General features: G+C 39.4%; 1 protein-coding gene across 1 annotated transcript; it reads right to left on the reverse strand.

Annotated features, from left to right (window-relative positions):
- Positions 1 to 7,270: 7,270 nt before the first annotated feature.
- On the reverse strand, positions 7,271 to 13,388 carry LOC134805355 (palmitoyltransferase ZDHHC3). The gene is made up of 6 exons (XM_063778690.1): positions 13,230 to 13,388; positions 12,345 to 12,536; positions 10,987 to 11,208; positions 9,625 to 9,735; positions 8,801 to 8,902; positions 7,271 to 8,097 (listed from the first exon to the last, which is right to left on the reverse strand). Exons 1-6 carry the CDS (start codon positions 13,368 to 13,370, stop codon positions 7,939 to 7,941), a joined length of 927 nt encoding a protein of 308 aa, XP_063634760.1. The 5' UTR covers positions 13,371 to 13,388; the 3' UTR covers positions 7,271 to 7,938.
- Between the last annotated feature and the right edge of the window lie 2,509 nt (positions 13,389 to 15,897).

Consider the following 15,897-nt stretch of genomic DNA (forward strand, 5'->3'; position numbering starts at 1 on the left):
GACGTCTGTCTGTCACCAGACTATTGAAATTTTCACAGATGATGTATTTCTGTTGCCGCTATAACAACAAATAGTAAAAACAGAATAAATATTTAAGTTGGGCTCCCATGCAACAAACGTTTTTTGCGTAATGGTACGGAACCCTTCGTGCGCGAGTCCGACTCGCACTTGGCCGGTTTTTTTTTAAATCAACGTCCTTTGTGTAATTGTGTTGTGCATGACAAATAAATTACACGCCATATTTGCTGGGGTGGGGAGGGAGGGGCGCCTTTTTTAATACATATTTAAATACAACCATAAACATTGAACATGTAACATTACAATGGCGCCATATGTGACGTTCCACGGTCAAAGGTACCTTATGGCGGGTATGGAGTTATGCATACCCCAGTAATCTACAATAAATAAGCTATCGATAACACAAAAGATCAACCTTCTAGGTTGCGTAGTTACAGAGATATGATTTTTTGAAAATAATGTTGTGAAATTAGCAACTTTACGATAGAGAAGTTTTAAGTTTAGCCGCCTAAAAAACCATGTTCCTGAAGTAAGTTACATAGTTGACTACAAATAATAATACCTTATATATGTGAGATTAAAAAAATATTGCGACTTGTTCTGTAATGCAAATAGAAACTTTTGATATCGACTGATTTATGTGTATACTAGCCAATCTCTTGAAAATAAAGTTTTATTTCATTTTCACGATTGATTGCAATGAGCTCTCAAGATTTAAATTCTATCTATTAGAAAACGACACTGACAGACAGTTTAAACAAAAAACAATACCGATTTAGAGGTGAAAATGTATTTTCTGACTTTTTCATATAAAATCACAAAATTGAATATTTTTACTTTTAATGTGACACACAATCAATTTTTCTGAGCACATATGAAAGAAATTCTGTCATTCAAATGAAATAAATCCTAAAACCCCAACTAAATACTATATTTAACCCCTTATGCCACTTTAAACTTACATAACAATAACAGTATTTGCTCCATACATTTACGAAAAGGTACCTTATGGAAATAAATCTAATAATACATCACTACAAAATATCAATCATATTACAGTTTATCTTTTATGAATAGAAAATATTAATTTACATTAAACTGCCCCAAATTTAATTAGTTCTTCGTCATAATAATCTTAAAAAAGACCAATAATTTGTATGTAATGAAAAGGTACCTTGTGATTAAGTTACATGATGAGGCATGATGATGATGGAACAGTTAGGATAAACTAATAATATTTTGGGGTTAAGATGGTATAAATCGTCTATTTCTTATCAATAATATATTTCGGTTGCTATTGAAGATAAGCGGCATTGAGGTTCAATGACCTCAGATATTCCATAAGGTAATGCGTCGGGTATTGGCATTTTTCAGCAAACCAATGGCTGATTTACTGCATGCGACCAAACCAAATGAAGACTATTCTAGTTAAGAAAGACTTGACGAGAGTAACTTTGGTATAATAGCAGGCTACTTGGATTTGTGATGTCGGTCTATGTACGGTTATAATATTTGCGAGGCGCCCCAACCAGAACTGAAATTATCAAATTAGTTTTGCAGAATGCTAATACAGTTCTCTACCAAACTTCTTTTCCCGTATTGACTAGTTTTTTTGGGAATTTTCAATCTTTTTTCCATAAGGTACCTTTTCTACTAAACTCTGAGACGACATTACTAGGCTTATAACTAACTTATAACAAAAATAAAAACAGGTAAACAAACGTTACGCATTAAGGTTTCAGATCACACAATAAAAAAAAATTGAGCATTTTTTCACCTCTTTACAAAACATTTCATATCTCCGAAACTAGAAACCCTCATAAGGTACCTTTTCCCGTGGAACGTCACATATGGTCCATGTTACCACAGTTACATGTCCACTCAAAATTGGAAACTACCGTGCCATACGTGTAATGCGTATTTAAATCCTGCGAGCAATGTCCTAACGTTATTTATCGTAAATTCGCTAGAATTCTACTACATTCAAATCTGTGTTTTCCTAATAACATTGTATTGTGGCTGTAAAACTGATTTCATACAAAAATATTTTATATAATATATGCACCAACAACAGCAGGCGGCTTCACTACTACTGCCTTGATTACTCGTATCTTGTTTTCTTATTCGGTTTTGGAATCAGCTCGTCCGTCAATTGTCGGTATATACAAAAAAACCTCTCTAAAAAGAGCTAAGAAACTGTCTGTCGAGCCAAAGAAAAACTACAAAAGATTACATATATATAAACCGTTTTCGTAGCGCTTTAAATACAAAAGAAGACAATGACTTATTGACGAGCTCAATTCATAATCGAATTAGTACCATCGCCCACACTGTTAACTGTCCACCTGTGGACCTTATTACAAAAGGCACGAGGTCCACCTATGGACAGTTAAGAGCCAACGGGAGTGGTCATTTCTCCATACAAACGTACTCCTCGGTTTCCTCCGTGGGTTTTGAAGCTAGAGCAATGATTTTTTCAACACAGATTAATATTGTCAATATCTGTGTCGGACCGTTTTGCTTTTTTTGATATTTTTGTTTTTTAAGGCGCTAGGGCCCTTCAAAAATGGCCTAATTGACTATGCCGCAATGAGAGGCGTGGCATTCAAAACTGATATCAATTAGCCAAAAAAGCAAAACGGTCCGACACAGATAATTTCATAATCATTTAGATTTCCAAATTTGGTTACGATTGGTTAAGTTTTGGAGGAGGAAACAGAGGACTACTTTTTGAGATTTTTACGCAGGATTTTTCGCCTTGTCCTTATCGCACTACTTTTAGGTGCCGCTTCCGTTAGCGAGACGGGTATATTTACCTAAAATATTTAAAACTCAGCTCCTGTTTCGTCTTAAGAGTTTTGCTGTTTGTATACAGCATCGATACCGCTATCGGGCGACAGCCTTATAAAGCTTATTCAGACAAGTCGAATATTCAGTCAACAAAGATACTCGGCGTTTGAATGTTACTAGGCTTAATAGTGTTGGTTCACTGCACTCGTTGTGACAAGAAAATGTTGGTTTGCGGGACTATCACTATAATAGTAAATGCAGACATTTTGGTTCCCTAATCATGTAGCTTCAAACATTCAATTGATTCATACTTGAATTGTACACTTAGCGTAGTGTTCCGTCTGTCCAATTTCTTAGTCCAATGTGTATTGCGTCTCACATTTTGCTTGATAAAATGAGAGAGTGAGACGCAATGACGAATGACAGACGAATGTGAAATACCACCGTTAGATAAATATGGTCGACAGAGCACATGTTTTGAAGAAGCCTAACGCGTGACGGGAAAACATATTGGTCGCCTTAATGTTATATTCTATTGAAGCGTCTGCTGAAACAGTTACACGGGCGAGTATAGGGTGACTGCTATAGTTATTGGCCACCACACAGTAATTGGCCACTCCATAGTAAGGCAGAAAAAAACAAGCCAATAGAAGTCTTATTGTTAAGAGAAGCAAATTACTATCAGTCACCCTATATTAGATATCTGAATAGTTGGTAATTTTGACGTAATAAACACGTCAATGGGTTTTAAATAACTTCTCTACGTTACCAGTCATTGACCAATATTGAAGGCAGACGTAATTAATTATTTAGAAAACCAACGGAAAAATTAAATAAATAAATTTTAGTAACTTATTGCTCAATAGGTTTGGTGATCACCGGCCAATTTTACTGCTTGTAAACAGCCCATGTAATTGCATCAGCCGGGCTAGTACATCATTGGCGCGACAGTCTCTCGCGGCGAGACAGACTACCCGTCCCCCTTTTGTTAATATAGTTAGAAAAAGACGGGTAGTCTATCTCGCCGCGAGATACTGTCGCGCCAATCATGTGCTTGGCCTAATGTATTTATAAATTATAATATAGGCACTAACACATCTGTTTTAATTACCTACTTGGCAAAATAAGCCCAAGCAGTTTCAGTATACATAATTTAATAATGGGATAAGTTGTCATGGTTTGAAATAATACTCACTGGAGTTAGGCACTGTGGTAACATTTTTGTAGTGTTGAAGATGTAGGCCATACTAAGACTAGTCATGTAGTGTTGGTTACGGCTCGAGCCCTTTGAGTCCTCTTAAGATTCGACTGCAGCTTTTCAGACTCTTATAATTAAGTCGTAACTCGAGTTCTTTTCAAGACCCGAATCTTTTATAGAGATTTTTGTTGTTTTAAGAGAACTTTCAATAAAAACAATATTTCAAAAAGACTCCATAAAGGACTCGACTCGTGACTTATAATACGGGGAAGTTTTTAACCGCTGTGTCTCAAAAAGAGTCCAGTTTTTTTTTAATATAGACTCAAAGGACTCGAGTTCCTTTCCAACACTAAATAAGACCGCATGTAATCTTCCCTTACGCCGCGTGGTCCGATCGCCTTGTTCGATCAATCGGACTACGAATATTTTTTTTTCCCGTTGGCTCGATCGATCGGGCAGTAAGGACTTCTCAAAGTCTTGTAGTCCTACTATCGGACTAACAGGATTATAAAAGTTCATCTAGCCCGATTTATCGAACCACAAGGCTGTTTTATTTTCCTGTTGGATCGGTTGATCGGACATATTTTTATCGAAACTGTTAGAGAAGTCTAGTGAATGATTCCTTCATAGAGGTTATCTCATCTTAGCTCATTAAGTACTAACTAGAAACTGGCACGAGATAAACTTTCTTATATTGTCTCCGATATGTTGGGTTCAAAAATGTCAATGTCTAATGTCTAATTTATTAATCTATTGATATTGAAAATGGAGGAAATTATGGATCACGGAAATAACTATTACGTACGTCGTAAAGGTGGTTGCGTACTATTAAATAACGGCTACCAATATTATAAAAACAAAACATATAAAACAGGGGCTTCAGTGTGGACTTGCATACATAAGAAATCACAAAAGTGCCGCGGAACGATCACCTTACAAGTAAGTTTTATTCAAATTACAAGTCCTTACCCTAAGACCAACTTAAAACAAATCGACTCTAGGTAATCCCGTTTCATCTATTTACAGTTTTTTCTATTGAAGTTATTGAATTCACTATCTATTACTTATTCTTCCATTGTTGTAGCAATCCCGTTTGCGAAGCTAACGTGTAATGTTATCTTATTGTTATGTATTTTTCACGCAGGACTTGCGGATCGTACAAAACAAGCCACACGACCGTTGCTCAGCAGATTTCTCAAAAAATGAACTTGCATATCAAATGCAAAAAATGCGGACAGCAGCGAGTGAATCGCTAAAACCTATGAAAAGTGTATACGAAGAGCATATAACACCGTTTAAAGATGCCGGTGTTGATCTCATAACTAAGATACCAAGTTATAGCTCAGTCAAGACTGGTCTTTTTGCTTGTAGAAAACGAGCAGCGGGGGTTTCAAAACTAGTGTTTAAAACACCAGGTGAAGTCCAGATTCCGCCACAATTTAACGACTTCAAATTGGCAGAGTTACGTTGTGACGAAAAGTGCATAATAGCGTTCTGTTCGGAAGAAGCAAAAAGAAGAATTAGTACCTACAATATTTACTATGGCGATGGTACATTTCACAGTTGCCCATCACCGTTTCAGCAGATGTATACTATCCACGGGGACGCCGGTTCCACCTCAGATTGCTTAAACATAGTCCCGTTAATCTACATTTTTATGACGGATAGCACAACAGAAAGTTACGTAACTGTTTTCAACATGATAAAACAACACTTGCCAGGTTTTAACCCGTCGCAGTTTATGACCGATTACGAAAGTGCTGCAATGAATGCCATCTCTGAAGTGTTTCCACTAACTGTCGTGAAGGGATGCTGGTATCGTTATGCCAAAGCCATTCATCGAAATGCTAAGAAGTTTGGTATCATAAAAAAGCAACATGACAAAAGAATAGTTGCTTTAACAACGATGCTACCATTTTTACCGGCTGAACTGATAACGGAAGGATGGGAATACATCCTAGATGATCTATACGATTCGGATGACGACGAAATGTTTCAATTTCAAGAATACTTTGAGGGGCAATGGTTGACCCCGATACAGTTTAAAGAAAAATGGTCAGTATACCGGGAACTTGTCAGAACTAATAATTGCCTTGAAGGTTGGCATAGCAAAATAAATGCTCTCGTAGGCAAAAGGAAACGCCCGAGCATATTAAGGCTATTGTCTATTTTAAAAAAAGATGCAGAATATTACATGATTAAGATGAAAGGTGGGCTGCGAGAGAAAAGAAAGAAAACTAGTTTGAAACGACAAGAATTTGTTGAGAAAACATATGCCATGTTTGAGGTTACTGGCATGGATGTAGGATTTTTCCTGGAGCGGTTGGCCTGGAAAGGCCTATTTCTTCATTAATTAGGAAGATTGACCGTTTTTAATATTTCATTTCGCCAAAGAGATGGCATTATATTTATGTTATGTTATGTTTTTTGTTAGGAGTTTTAAAACATTGTTTTAGTTCACTCTTTTTTTTATTGTAATGGGTTGTGTTCGTATTATTATATTATTTTTATCCATTTAAGTTGTTTTATTTCGTTTCGAATTAAATTTAAAGTTTCGGCAACGAACGGTCTCCTAGCTCAGTCGGTATTGACGCTGCTTATAGTGCCAATCGTCTAAGCTGCGTTTTTCAAACTGCAAGACTAATTGTGTACACCATGCAATGTGCGTGGTGTACAAAATTAGTCTTGCAGTTTGAAAAATGCGACTTAAACAATTGCCACTGTCATAAGGCTACCACGAACATCGAAAATTGGCGGCCGTCGCTTCACCTCCTTATCGCTCGAATAAGAGACAGACATACAAAGACAGTAATTTTCGATCGATCCTCATTTGTGTGGTACCAATAATGTTACTATGACATAGTCCTACTGTGGTCTAGGGTTCCAAAATGGTTGACTGTACTGTAAAACGTTGTAAGCTACAGGTTCGTAACGTAATTCGGAACTCGTGTGGATTAAAATTAAATCGCCACAATACGAATTGTCTATCGTATCGTAAATAACACAAAATAACCATAAAGGTGTCGGTCGAACCACCAGGAAAAATGAAATTTGTGTAATCGAAATAAGAGGATTTTACAAAGTCTCGTGGTTCGATAAATCGGGCTAGATGAACTTTTAAAATCCTGTTAGTCCGATAGTAGGACTACAAGACTTTGAGAAGTCCTTACTGCCCGATCGATCGAGCCAACGGGAAAAAAAAATATTCGTAGTCCGATTGATCGAACAAGGCGATCGGACCACGCGGCGTAAGGGGTAATCTTAACCAAACCCGACAATCGTAATACCACCGTTAAAAATATCAGAATACGATGCTGTTATTACTTCAAAGACCAAGTATTATTTCTATATGTACCATAAAATTACAAGTCAGTCGTATATTAAGATCTGTGCCTAAATGTAAGTATACTGTTGTTATACTATTTGAATCACAATTGTAAATTGATTGCACAGAGTTTTTGTGATGTTAATACGTTTGTTTCCCCTTTTATTTGTAAACTGTTTCCGACTCGAGCCACTGCCGAAAAGTCGCGGTGCCTTCCATCGACCATTATACGAGTACCTATATGTACAAAAAGAACGAATACAAAAACACGCTTAGCAAAATTATTGCACACTAATATGAAAAAATATTGCTTATTCTGAGATGCATCGATTACAATGGCAAATTATTGATTGAGAACACTACACCGCGAAAGCGCGATATTACATTAAGTATATTACAACGTTTACAAAGGCTTTGTTAAGTCCTGCATTCACCGCACGCGTCGCCACGTACATTCTACAGACAAATTTATCGCGTGTGCATATCGCATTTAGCCGCGTATTTGTCGCCAGCGACAAAACCGCGTACTCCCGTGTGAACGCTTTGTAGTTTAGCAAAAATATCAAGTGCTAAAAGGTGTACTTTGTGATATAAAAGTGTGGAGGTGTTAAACGCTATACAAGTAGCTGTCGAGCTTGGTCTTGATGGAGGGCTGCGTGAACGGTGAGAACCAGAATATGGAGAAGCGGCCGAAGACTTGTTGTATGTTCTTCCACCGCGACTTGCGCACCCACCGCGCCTGCTCTTTCTTTAGTTGTTCGATGCCCTGTTTAAACATTGCCGAGTTAATCGTCGATATCAGTACTCAAGAGACATGTTAAGTGGTTTCGCAATAAAGCGCACGCTTGTGTTTTGTGCGCAGCGTTGAACGCATGCGTCAAAGGAATGTAGGATAAATGACAATGCGCTTACCGTTGCGTTTACCGCGTAAAACAATACATATTTTAGATTATCTTATGTGAAATGGGTGTACTCTGATAGATTAGATAGTACAATTAGACTGTGACAGATTCTTCAGGACGCGAACTGGAGAATGTAGACTATCTCTATTTGGAAAAGAATTCCCGGATGGCAGATACTTTTGGAGCGTTGTTTCATCACTATTAATGTGGCTATACTTCGTACATAGCTAATGATTTTGAATATTTAATGTTTTAATACGGGGGTACATTTATCAATCGTGTTGGATGTGTCCTATGAATATCAACAGACGCATGGTATAATAATATACTCCGCCTGGTACTCTATTCCCGTCTTTTCTAGGTCACCTAACTGACATAAGCCTACGTCATCATGCGACAGCGCTATATGATAATATGCGATAGCGCTATGTATAGCGGCCATGTTATTGTGACGTAGGCCTGTGTCACTCTGGGAATAGAATATAGAAGACCATGTTTTATTAGACCATGAACAGACGCATCTTTTACACTCTCCCTGCCCAGCATTCGTCTCGCTCGCACACTTACCGTCTCATCGTTCCATATGGCGTGCAACTGCGTGCCGAGCATGACCACGGTGAATATGGCGAACAGCAGCGCCTCCGCTATGAGAAACAGCAACAGAACCACCTGTAACCGCAGGGTTTCACATTATACGGTGTTCTTAGGGTTCCGTGCGTCTGTTCATCTGTCTGTCTGTCACCAGGTTGTATCTCATGAACCGTGATAGCTAGGCAGTTGACATTATCACAGACGATGTATTGCTGTTGCCGCTATAACAACAAATACTAAAAACAGAATCAAATAAATATTTAAGTGGGGCTCCCATACAACGTACGTATTTTTTTTTGCCGTTTTTTGCGTACTTAATTGTACGGAACCCTTCGTGCGCGAGTCCAGCTCACACTTGGCCGTTTTATTTATTTTAATACTAGCATAAACTTAAAAACAGAAACTTATCTAATAGATTCGATAGAGATTGGAACAGGCTGGTCAATGTACGATATTCATCGTGGTTAGCGTCCCTACTTTACCTTTCTCATGACATGACTTGATGGGGATCGTATCTCATGAGTCTCATGACATAGGTAAGGTAAAGTCACAGACAAGACATCCTCCAGACTGAGCATAGTAGCTCTACCCCCTCTGCCACGCATACGGTAGTTTTACTCCATTTTCGAGTCGAAAGTGTCTTTGTGTGACGTCCGTGTCTTTGAACGGACCAATCACGGCACGGGACCTCGCTCACCTCGTCCCCCGCACCCCCGTATTTTTGGCAGCATCGGTTTCATGAAATAATTGCTCTAAAGTCCGTCTGGAGGATTCCTAGTCTATGGGTAAAGTATACGCACCGTGGCGGGCGGCGAGTACGTGCTGCAGTCGCGCCACTCGTGCCGTATGCACGTCACGAACTGGTACAGCGACAGCGCTAGCGAGTGGATCGATATCGCCGCGATGTAAAACTGTAACAACAACACACATCAGACCAACGGCGGCAGCACGGTCGCATTTTTATCGCTTGTCACCATGCCTGTCCCGTTCTATCAAGTATGTAAGTGCGAAAGTGACGGGCCTAGCGACAGGCGATAAACATGGAACCATGCTGCGCCCGCAGAGCTCGACAAACCGAGCCAATACGCAATCAGTACAGCTACCACCAGTTTGGCACTGACATAAACGCTAGCGTGAACGTAACTTACTTTCTATGCTTCTCGCTGGTACTGGCATTTTAGTTCGAGCGAGATTCAAGCTTTTTTAGTATTTCACTTCGCGGCGCTACCTATAACTACGTATGGGAAGTGTACAGCTTAAAGCTTAAACCCTCTAATAAGGCTAAACTACTTGCTGTTCACAGCAATAGAAATGTGTATCTAAGATAGTCTGACAATTTGAATTTAATCATTGGATTTTCTACCATAGCACAATATAATCATAAAGTCATTTGTATCATAAGTTGGACTGGACTGATCCCTGCAGATCCCCCAAAATCCAAATGGAAGCTTTAACCTTTTGAACGCCGCGCGTATCGTGCGCGCCGCGTCATCATGAACCTTGCTGGAAAGCACGAAGATATTAAAGGGTTAATTTAACCTTTTGACCGCCAAAGACGTCTATGGCCGCACACGGCTACAGCCCAATATCATCATCATCATTGGCCACAGCATCTTTGCAGATGATAGTTGCAGCGACTAAAGAAGATATTTTGAGGAGGAAGTCTACAGCCTACATCGACTGCGATGACTGTATAGAGATAGACCAATGGCCGATCGGCATTTCTTGACATATCAATCACAGACGTGTCTTGACTCCTGGGATGGTCCATCTGCTCTGCGAATTCGTGTCTGCTTAAGTTGGTCCAACCAGAGCTCGTCATGCTTTGCCATAACCCAATATCAACCTTAGTGCATTCGGACAAGGTTCACGATGACGCACCGCGCATGATAGGCGTGGCGCATAGACTAGGAATCCTCTAGACGGAGTTTAGAGCAATTATTTCATGAAACCGATGATGCCAAAAATACGGGGGTGCGGGGGACGAGGTGAGCGAGGTCCCGTGTCGTGATTGGTCCGTTCAAAGACACGGACGTCACACAAAGACACTCTCGACTCGAAAATGGAGTAAAACTACCGTATTTGTGGCAGAGGGGGTAGAGCTACTATGCTCAGTCTGGAGGATGCCTTGTCTGTGGCGTGGCGTTAAAGTAGCCACTGACCGTGAAAAGCACGAAGTACTTCTGGTTGTTCTCTCCCACGCAGTTGTTGACCCACGGGCAGTGGTGGTCCATCTTCCGGATGCACCGCTGGCACACCGAGCAGTGGTGCGCGCGCTCAGGCTTGATGCTGCAGCACTTTGTGCACTTGAAGATGACCTGGCCCTCGCGGAAACTCATCTGTTTGATTATCTTCTTGGTGGCGTTGCCTTTTGGTACCGCGCCCTAGAACGTTATAAGCAGAGTTTAGATTTAGTTTTATTATAACATAGGCAATAGTATGAATACTGAATAGGGATGGGACACGGTAGACTGTCATTTGAAACATATTGTAGCGGCTTACCCCCTTAATCATACAACTTTACGGGCCTGATTTAGTTAAATTATGTTTTATCCCTTTCTTACATATACATAAGTCAAAATGACAGAGAAAGACAAACGATTCATAGCTAATTCAGGCCAGTAACGCGTTTATGAATTACGCCATTAGTATCTCAGGAGGTATGGTTTGCATTTTTCTATTAACAATACTGTGGACGTTTTTCGGCTGATATGATGACGACAAGTTGTTATATGTACTTGTAAATTTGGAAAAGAGCTGATACCTTTTAAACTGCTGGACCGATTTTCATCAAACACAGCTAAGAACCACCGCAAGGAAACTCACTTTCACGTGAAAAAAACCGCATCGAAATCGGTTCATTCGTTGGATAGCTACGATGCCACAGACAAACAGACATTGGGATCAAACTTATAACACCCCTCTTTTTGCGTCGGGGGTTTATAAAACTAAGACCCTGACTGGCTGGGGTCCTCGGGTGGCCTAGCGGTAAGAGCATGCGACTCCGGAGGTCGCGGGTTCAAACCCCGGCTAATGCCAATGAGTTTTCGGAACTTACTAGGAACTTATGTACAAAATATAATTTCATTCTTACCAGTCGCTTTTTGGTGAAGGAAAAAATCGTGACGAACCCGGACTAATCCCAATAAGGCCTAATTTACCCTCTGGGTTGGAAGGTCAGATAGCAGTCGCTTTCGTAAAAACTAACGCCTACGCCATTTCTTGGGTTTAGTTGCCAAGCGGACCCCATATGCCGTGGCAAAAGGCCGGGAGTATGCGAGGCAGAAGATGGTTTATAAAAGTAAGAAGAAAGTAGGGTAGTATAACACTTTAAACTCTCGCGTTTTGTACACATATTTAATTACACAAACGGGTCTACCGCGATACGAGTCCGTCCGTTCCGACGTTTCAGCTGAGTTGCACCAGCTGTGGTCACGGAAAGGCAAAAAAAATGAAAATGAAATTATATCGCGGTAGACCCGTTTGTGTAATTAAAATAAAGTAGCGTAGTGTAAAATACCGGGTCCGTGAACATGGTGCGGAGATGGCTCGCGAACGCCAGGAAGGCCAGGCTCTGGAACAGGAGTATGTTGACGTAGCTGTAGAGCGGGTAGGCCGACACGGCGGGTAGCAACATCACCATCATCACCACGAACTCCGCGTATAGGATCAGCATCCATGTTAGCACCGCGCATATTATACCGCATATGTCCTGAAGCAAAAAAGGATGTGTGCAGTCTTTGGACGAAATTAAAAAATTTTTTTTTGCCAAAAATGTTAGTTTAGTATCTATCACTCTGTTTTAACAGTCATCCACTACTTGCCGAAACCATCGAAACTATATTAACGATCTCAAACTCTATGAGGTTGCGTTTTTTTATCACACACTTTCCATAGTCAGTCAGTTTGACGGTAGCTCATGATAGCTTGACGGTATTATATAATGTCACGGGTTTTAGATAAGTACACTAAATTTCAGATAAACAAGTGGTCAAAAATTGGTTTGCTAAGTTTGAAGACAACTTGACTCCGTACCTACCTTCCTATATATGTGGAGAGGGTCCACAGAGATGGTGGATGTTGTTCACAAGGCCTATGTCATGGTGTATTGCCTACAACTAATGTCGCACTTCGGGTGGGGACTTCCGAACTGACGCGTATGATGTCTCCTCTACGCTATCGGCGATTGGCGGGCACGATATTGTAGAGGCATACTCGGCAGTCCCCGCCAGTCATCGTCTATCATCGCCTGCGACCCGTGAGTTGTCGGTTTTTTGGGCACGCATCAAAGGGAATCGCCGGGTGGTTTCGTTGTACAGGCGGTCATGGTGGATGCTTGCATGATGATCTTGCCGATGATACTGTCAACGATCATCGCCGATAGTGTAGAGGAGGCATAAAGTACCTTAATACACCAAGCCTTGCCGCCGCAACAGCGGTTGTGCATGTCGCGGTTGGGCCGCGTGAGGCCGGCACGCTCCGGATCGATGTCACATGGACTCTCGAGATCCTCCTCGTCTGAACTCACGAACATCTCGCGAATCATAGTCCCAGACCTACAAATTTAAAAAGTTAGCGTTTTCTTTACCATTTAACTCAGGCCAGGTTTACACTTGAAACTTTTACATAATGTAAGACATATTATATTACTTTCTTATATCGTCGTATATATGTCCCTACCACTTACCTTAAAATTACTAGTGTAAAAGTGTTTTAAGCTATTGCATAAAGCAGTAATAGTGCTTTAGCGATGCAAATTTATGTAGCAACATGTAAATTATTATAAATCTTCATGTTCCATCATATAATATAAAGCATATAAAGTGGGCTAAAAAAATAAAGGGAATAATCAACAAAGTATGCATTTATGAAAATGTTTAAATAATTAGCTATAAAATAAAAGATAAAAAAAAAAAAACTTAAATAATAACCCTAGTATCAAATGTTAAAAAATAAAAATTAGCGCAGTCGCCTTTCATGTTAAATGGCAATTAATTCGCTTTGCGCAAACTTAAAATTCATTTATTATCTAATTTTTCTAATTAAATAACCAGCAACTGAACGGGCCACGTGAAGTTATTGCACCTTATTAATTAATTAATTAATATAGAAAATTCTCAGGATTATTTCAAAAGCTATTTCATTCCAAATGTCCTTAATCCAAGAGCTTTTAATCAGTCCTAACCATTCACCATTTTTGCATACTGGTAACTGGTGACATTTTGTAAACTTATTGCAAAGTAGATATTGTAAAGACGGCCTGCCAGGGATCTACACAGGCGCCTATTATTAGAACGGCGGAAATTCGTGCAGAATGGAGAGCCTTGGTGATAAAAAAAATGACCTCATGTGGTCGCGACCGACCCTCGTTCATGAGGAAACGAGGAAGAAGACGGTCATTTAAGAATGTTGCTGTTATTAGTGTTAAATGCAAAGAATGGATTCCTGTTCTCACAATAAAATATCAATTCGCTAATTGGCAGCAGATCATCATCACCGTCAATTACAATTGATGGTCACAGGCTTCCTCTGACAAGAACAATTGGGCTATGAGGATTTGGATGTAAAAATTATAAAATAGACAACATGGGTAATAATCCTGTTAAATTTATCTTGAAACATTGACGTATAATATCAAAGGATGGGCCTAATTAAGGGCACTAAAAATGGTACTAGTTCAGCGGTGTCACTCACAAATTAGCGCCAATCGTCTAGTCTAACGCGACCAGTAGCGATCAATCGCACGCGTGATGCAAACTCATCAACCAATCATGTTATAGCGGTGTTACACCGCTGTACTGGCCCCATTCATGCCCCATTCTTATTGCCCGTAAGGCCAGTCCTTAGATATACGTCAATGCCTTGGAATAACCCAAGTGCACTCGGGATGATTAATATTTTTATAGTTTGTTTAATGGTCATTTTCATTAGCACTGTATGTCCATTAATGAACAAGGCTGCATGTGGATGAAAAAGTAATTTGCACTTTAATTAACAAATATTTATGTTTAGTGATATTGCTTACTCTGCTGTATATTGCAACTAGTGGAATAGCAAATCAATCCAATAGGCATTTAAACATATTTACTGTGCCATGGAACTGGGTAAATAGTTATTAGATTAAATAATTTATACCAAATAAAAATATAAACAAAATATAAAATTGCGTGCAAGTAAATGTGCAGGGAAAAGCTTTTAAGTTTGATGAGGTTTGATCCCTTCACACAAGAAATAAAAATTAAATAAGTTTTATTTCAAAATCAGTGTCATTGGGATTTGGGACTGTAATCCTGAATTTGACAACTTTTGTTTTGAAATCTGTTTACAACCTAAATAAACAGACTTAGGGTTGGTTGCACCAAACCGGCTGTCACCGTTAGGCCTTCGCAATGTGGTTGGTGCAACTGGGCCTTAAACTTAAAACAAAAGTTGTCAATCCTGTGAACACCAGTTAACAGCCTGTTTAAGTATTGATTTCATCATACAGGTTAAAATAAAGGAGTAGTAATTAATTTTTATAGGAACGGTTGTAATCAGAAAATTAGACTAAGGGCTGATTTAGATGGTGAGCGGTTTAGTTACATTGCGGACTGTTGGTTACGTCCAATTCAACCGACCGTTCAAAACCCGCAATGTAATGAAACTCGCATGCGAGTTCTCGCATCGTCTAAATGGGCCCTAAGTATAGCTCTCAACTTAGGGTATGTGCACAGGTGACAGGGGTGATCAGAACCTAATTGTTTCTATCCAGTTAGTGATCCCTTTACTCTGATTTATCTGGGTTACCACATGTATTTTGTACTTAGATTTTCAATAAATTATCAATGCACTGAGCATTTTACTGGACAGTATTCTTTATTTCCATGTGTCTTATGTTTTTAAAATATTGTTTTGGGTCTAATATAATCCTATTCATTTACAATTTTGCTATGCTGTAATATTCTTACTAATAACTATGCATTAGGCCTATAATCAAAAAAAGTTGCCTCTCTGCATTACACATGTTACCTGCTACCAAAAAGTACCTACAGATGAACTTTAAATGATACATCTTTTAAATAAATAGCCTAAAA

Source organism: Cydia splendana, chromosome Z (genome assembly GCF_910591565.1).
Source record: "Cydia splendana chromosome Z, ilCydSple1.2, whole genome shotgun sequence".
Taxonomy (NCBI): domain Eukaryota; kingdom Metazoa; phylum Arthropoda; class Insecta; order Lepidoptera; family Tortricidae; genus Cydia; species Cydia splendana.

Coding starts and splice junctions, on each gene's coding strand:
- LOC134805355 (XM_063778690.1), bottom strand. CDS start 13,370: ATGATTCGCGAGATGTTCGTGAGTTCAGACGAGGAGGATCTCGAGAGT. Junction 9,736..10,986: donor AGTACTTCGTGCTTTTCACG/GTCAGTGGCTAC, acceptor TTGTTGTTACAG/TTTTACATCGCGGCGATATC. Junction 8,903..9,624: donor CGTACTCGCCGCCCGCCACG/GTGCGTATACTT, acceptor CTGCGGTTACAG/GTGGTTCTGTTGCTGTTTCT.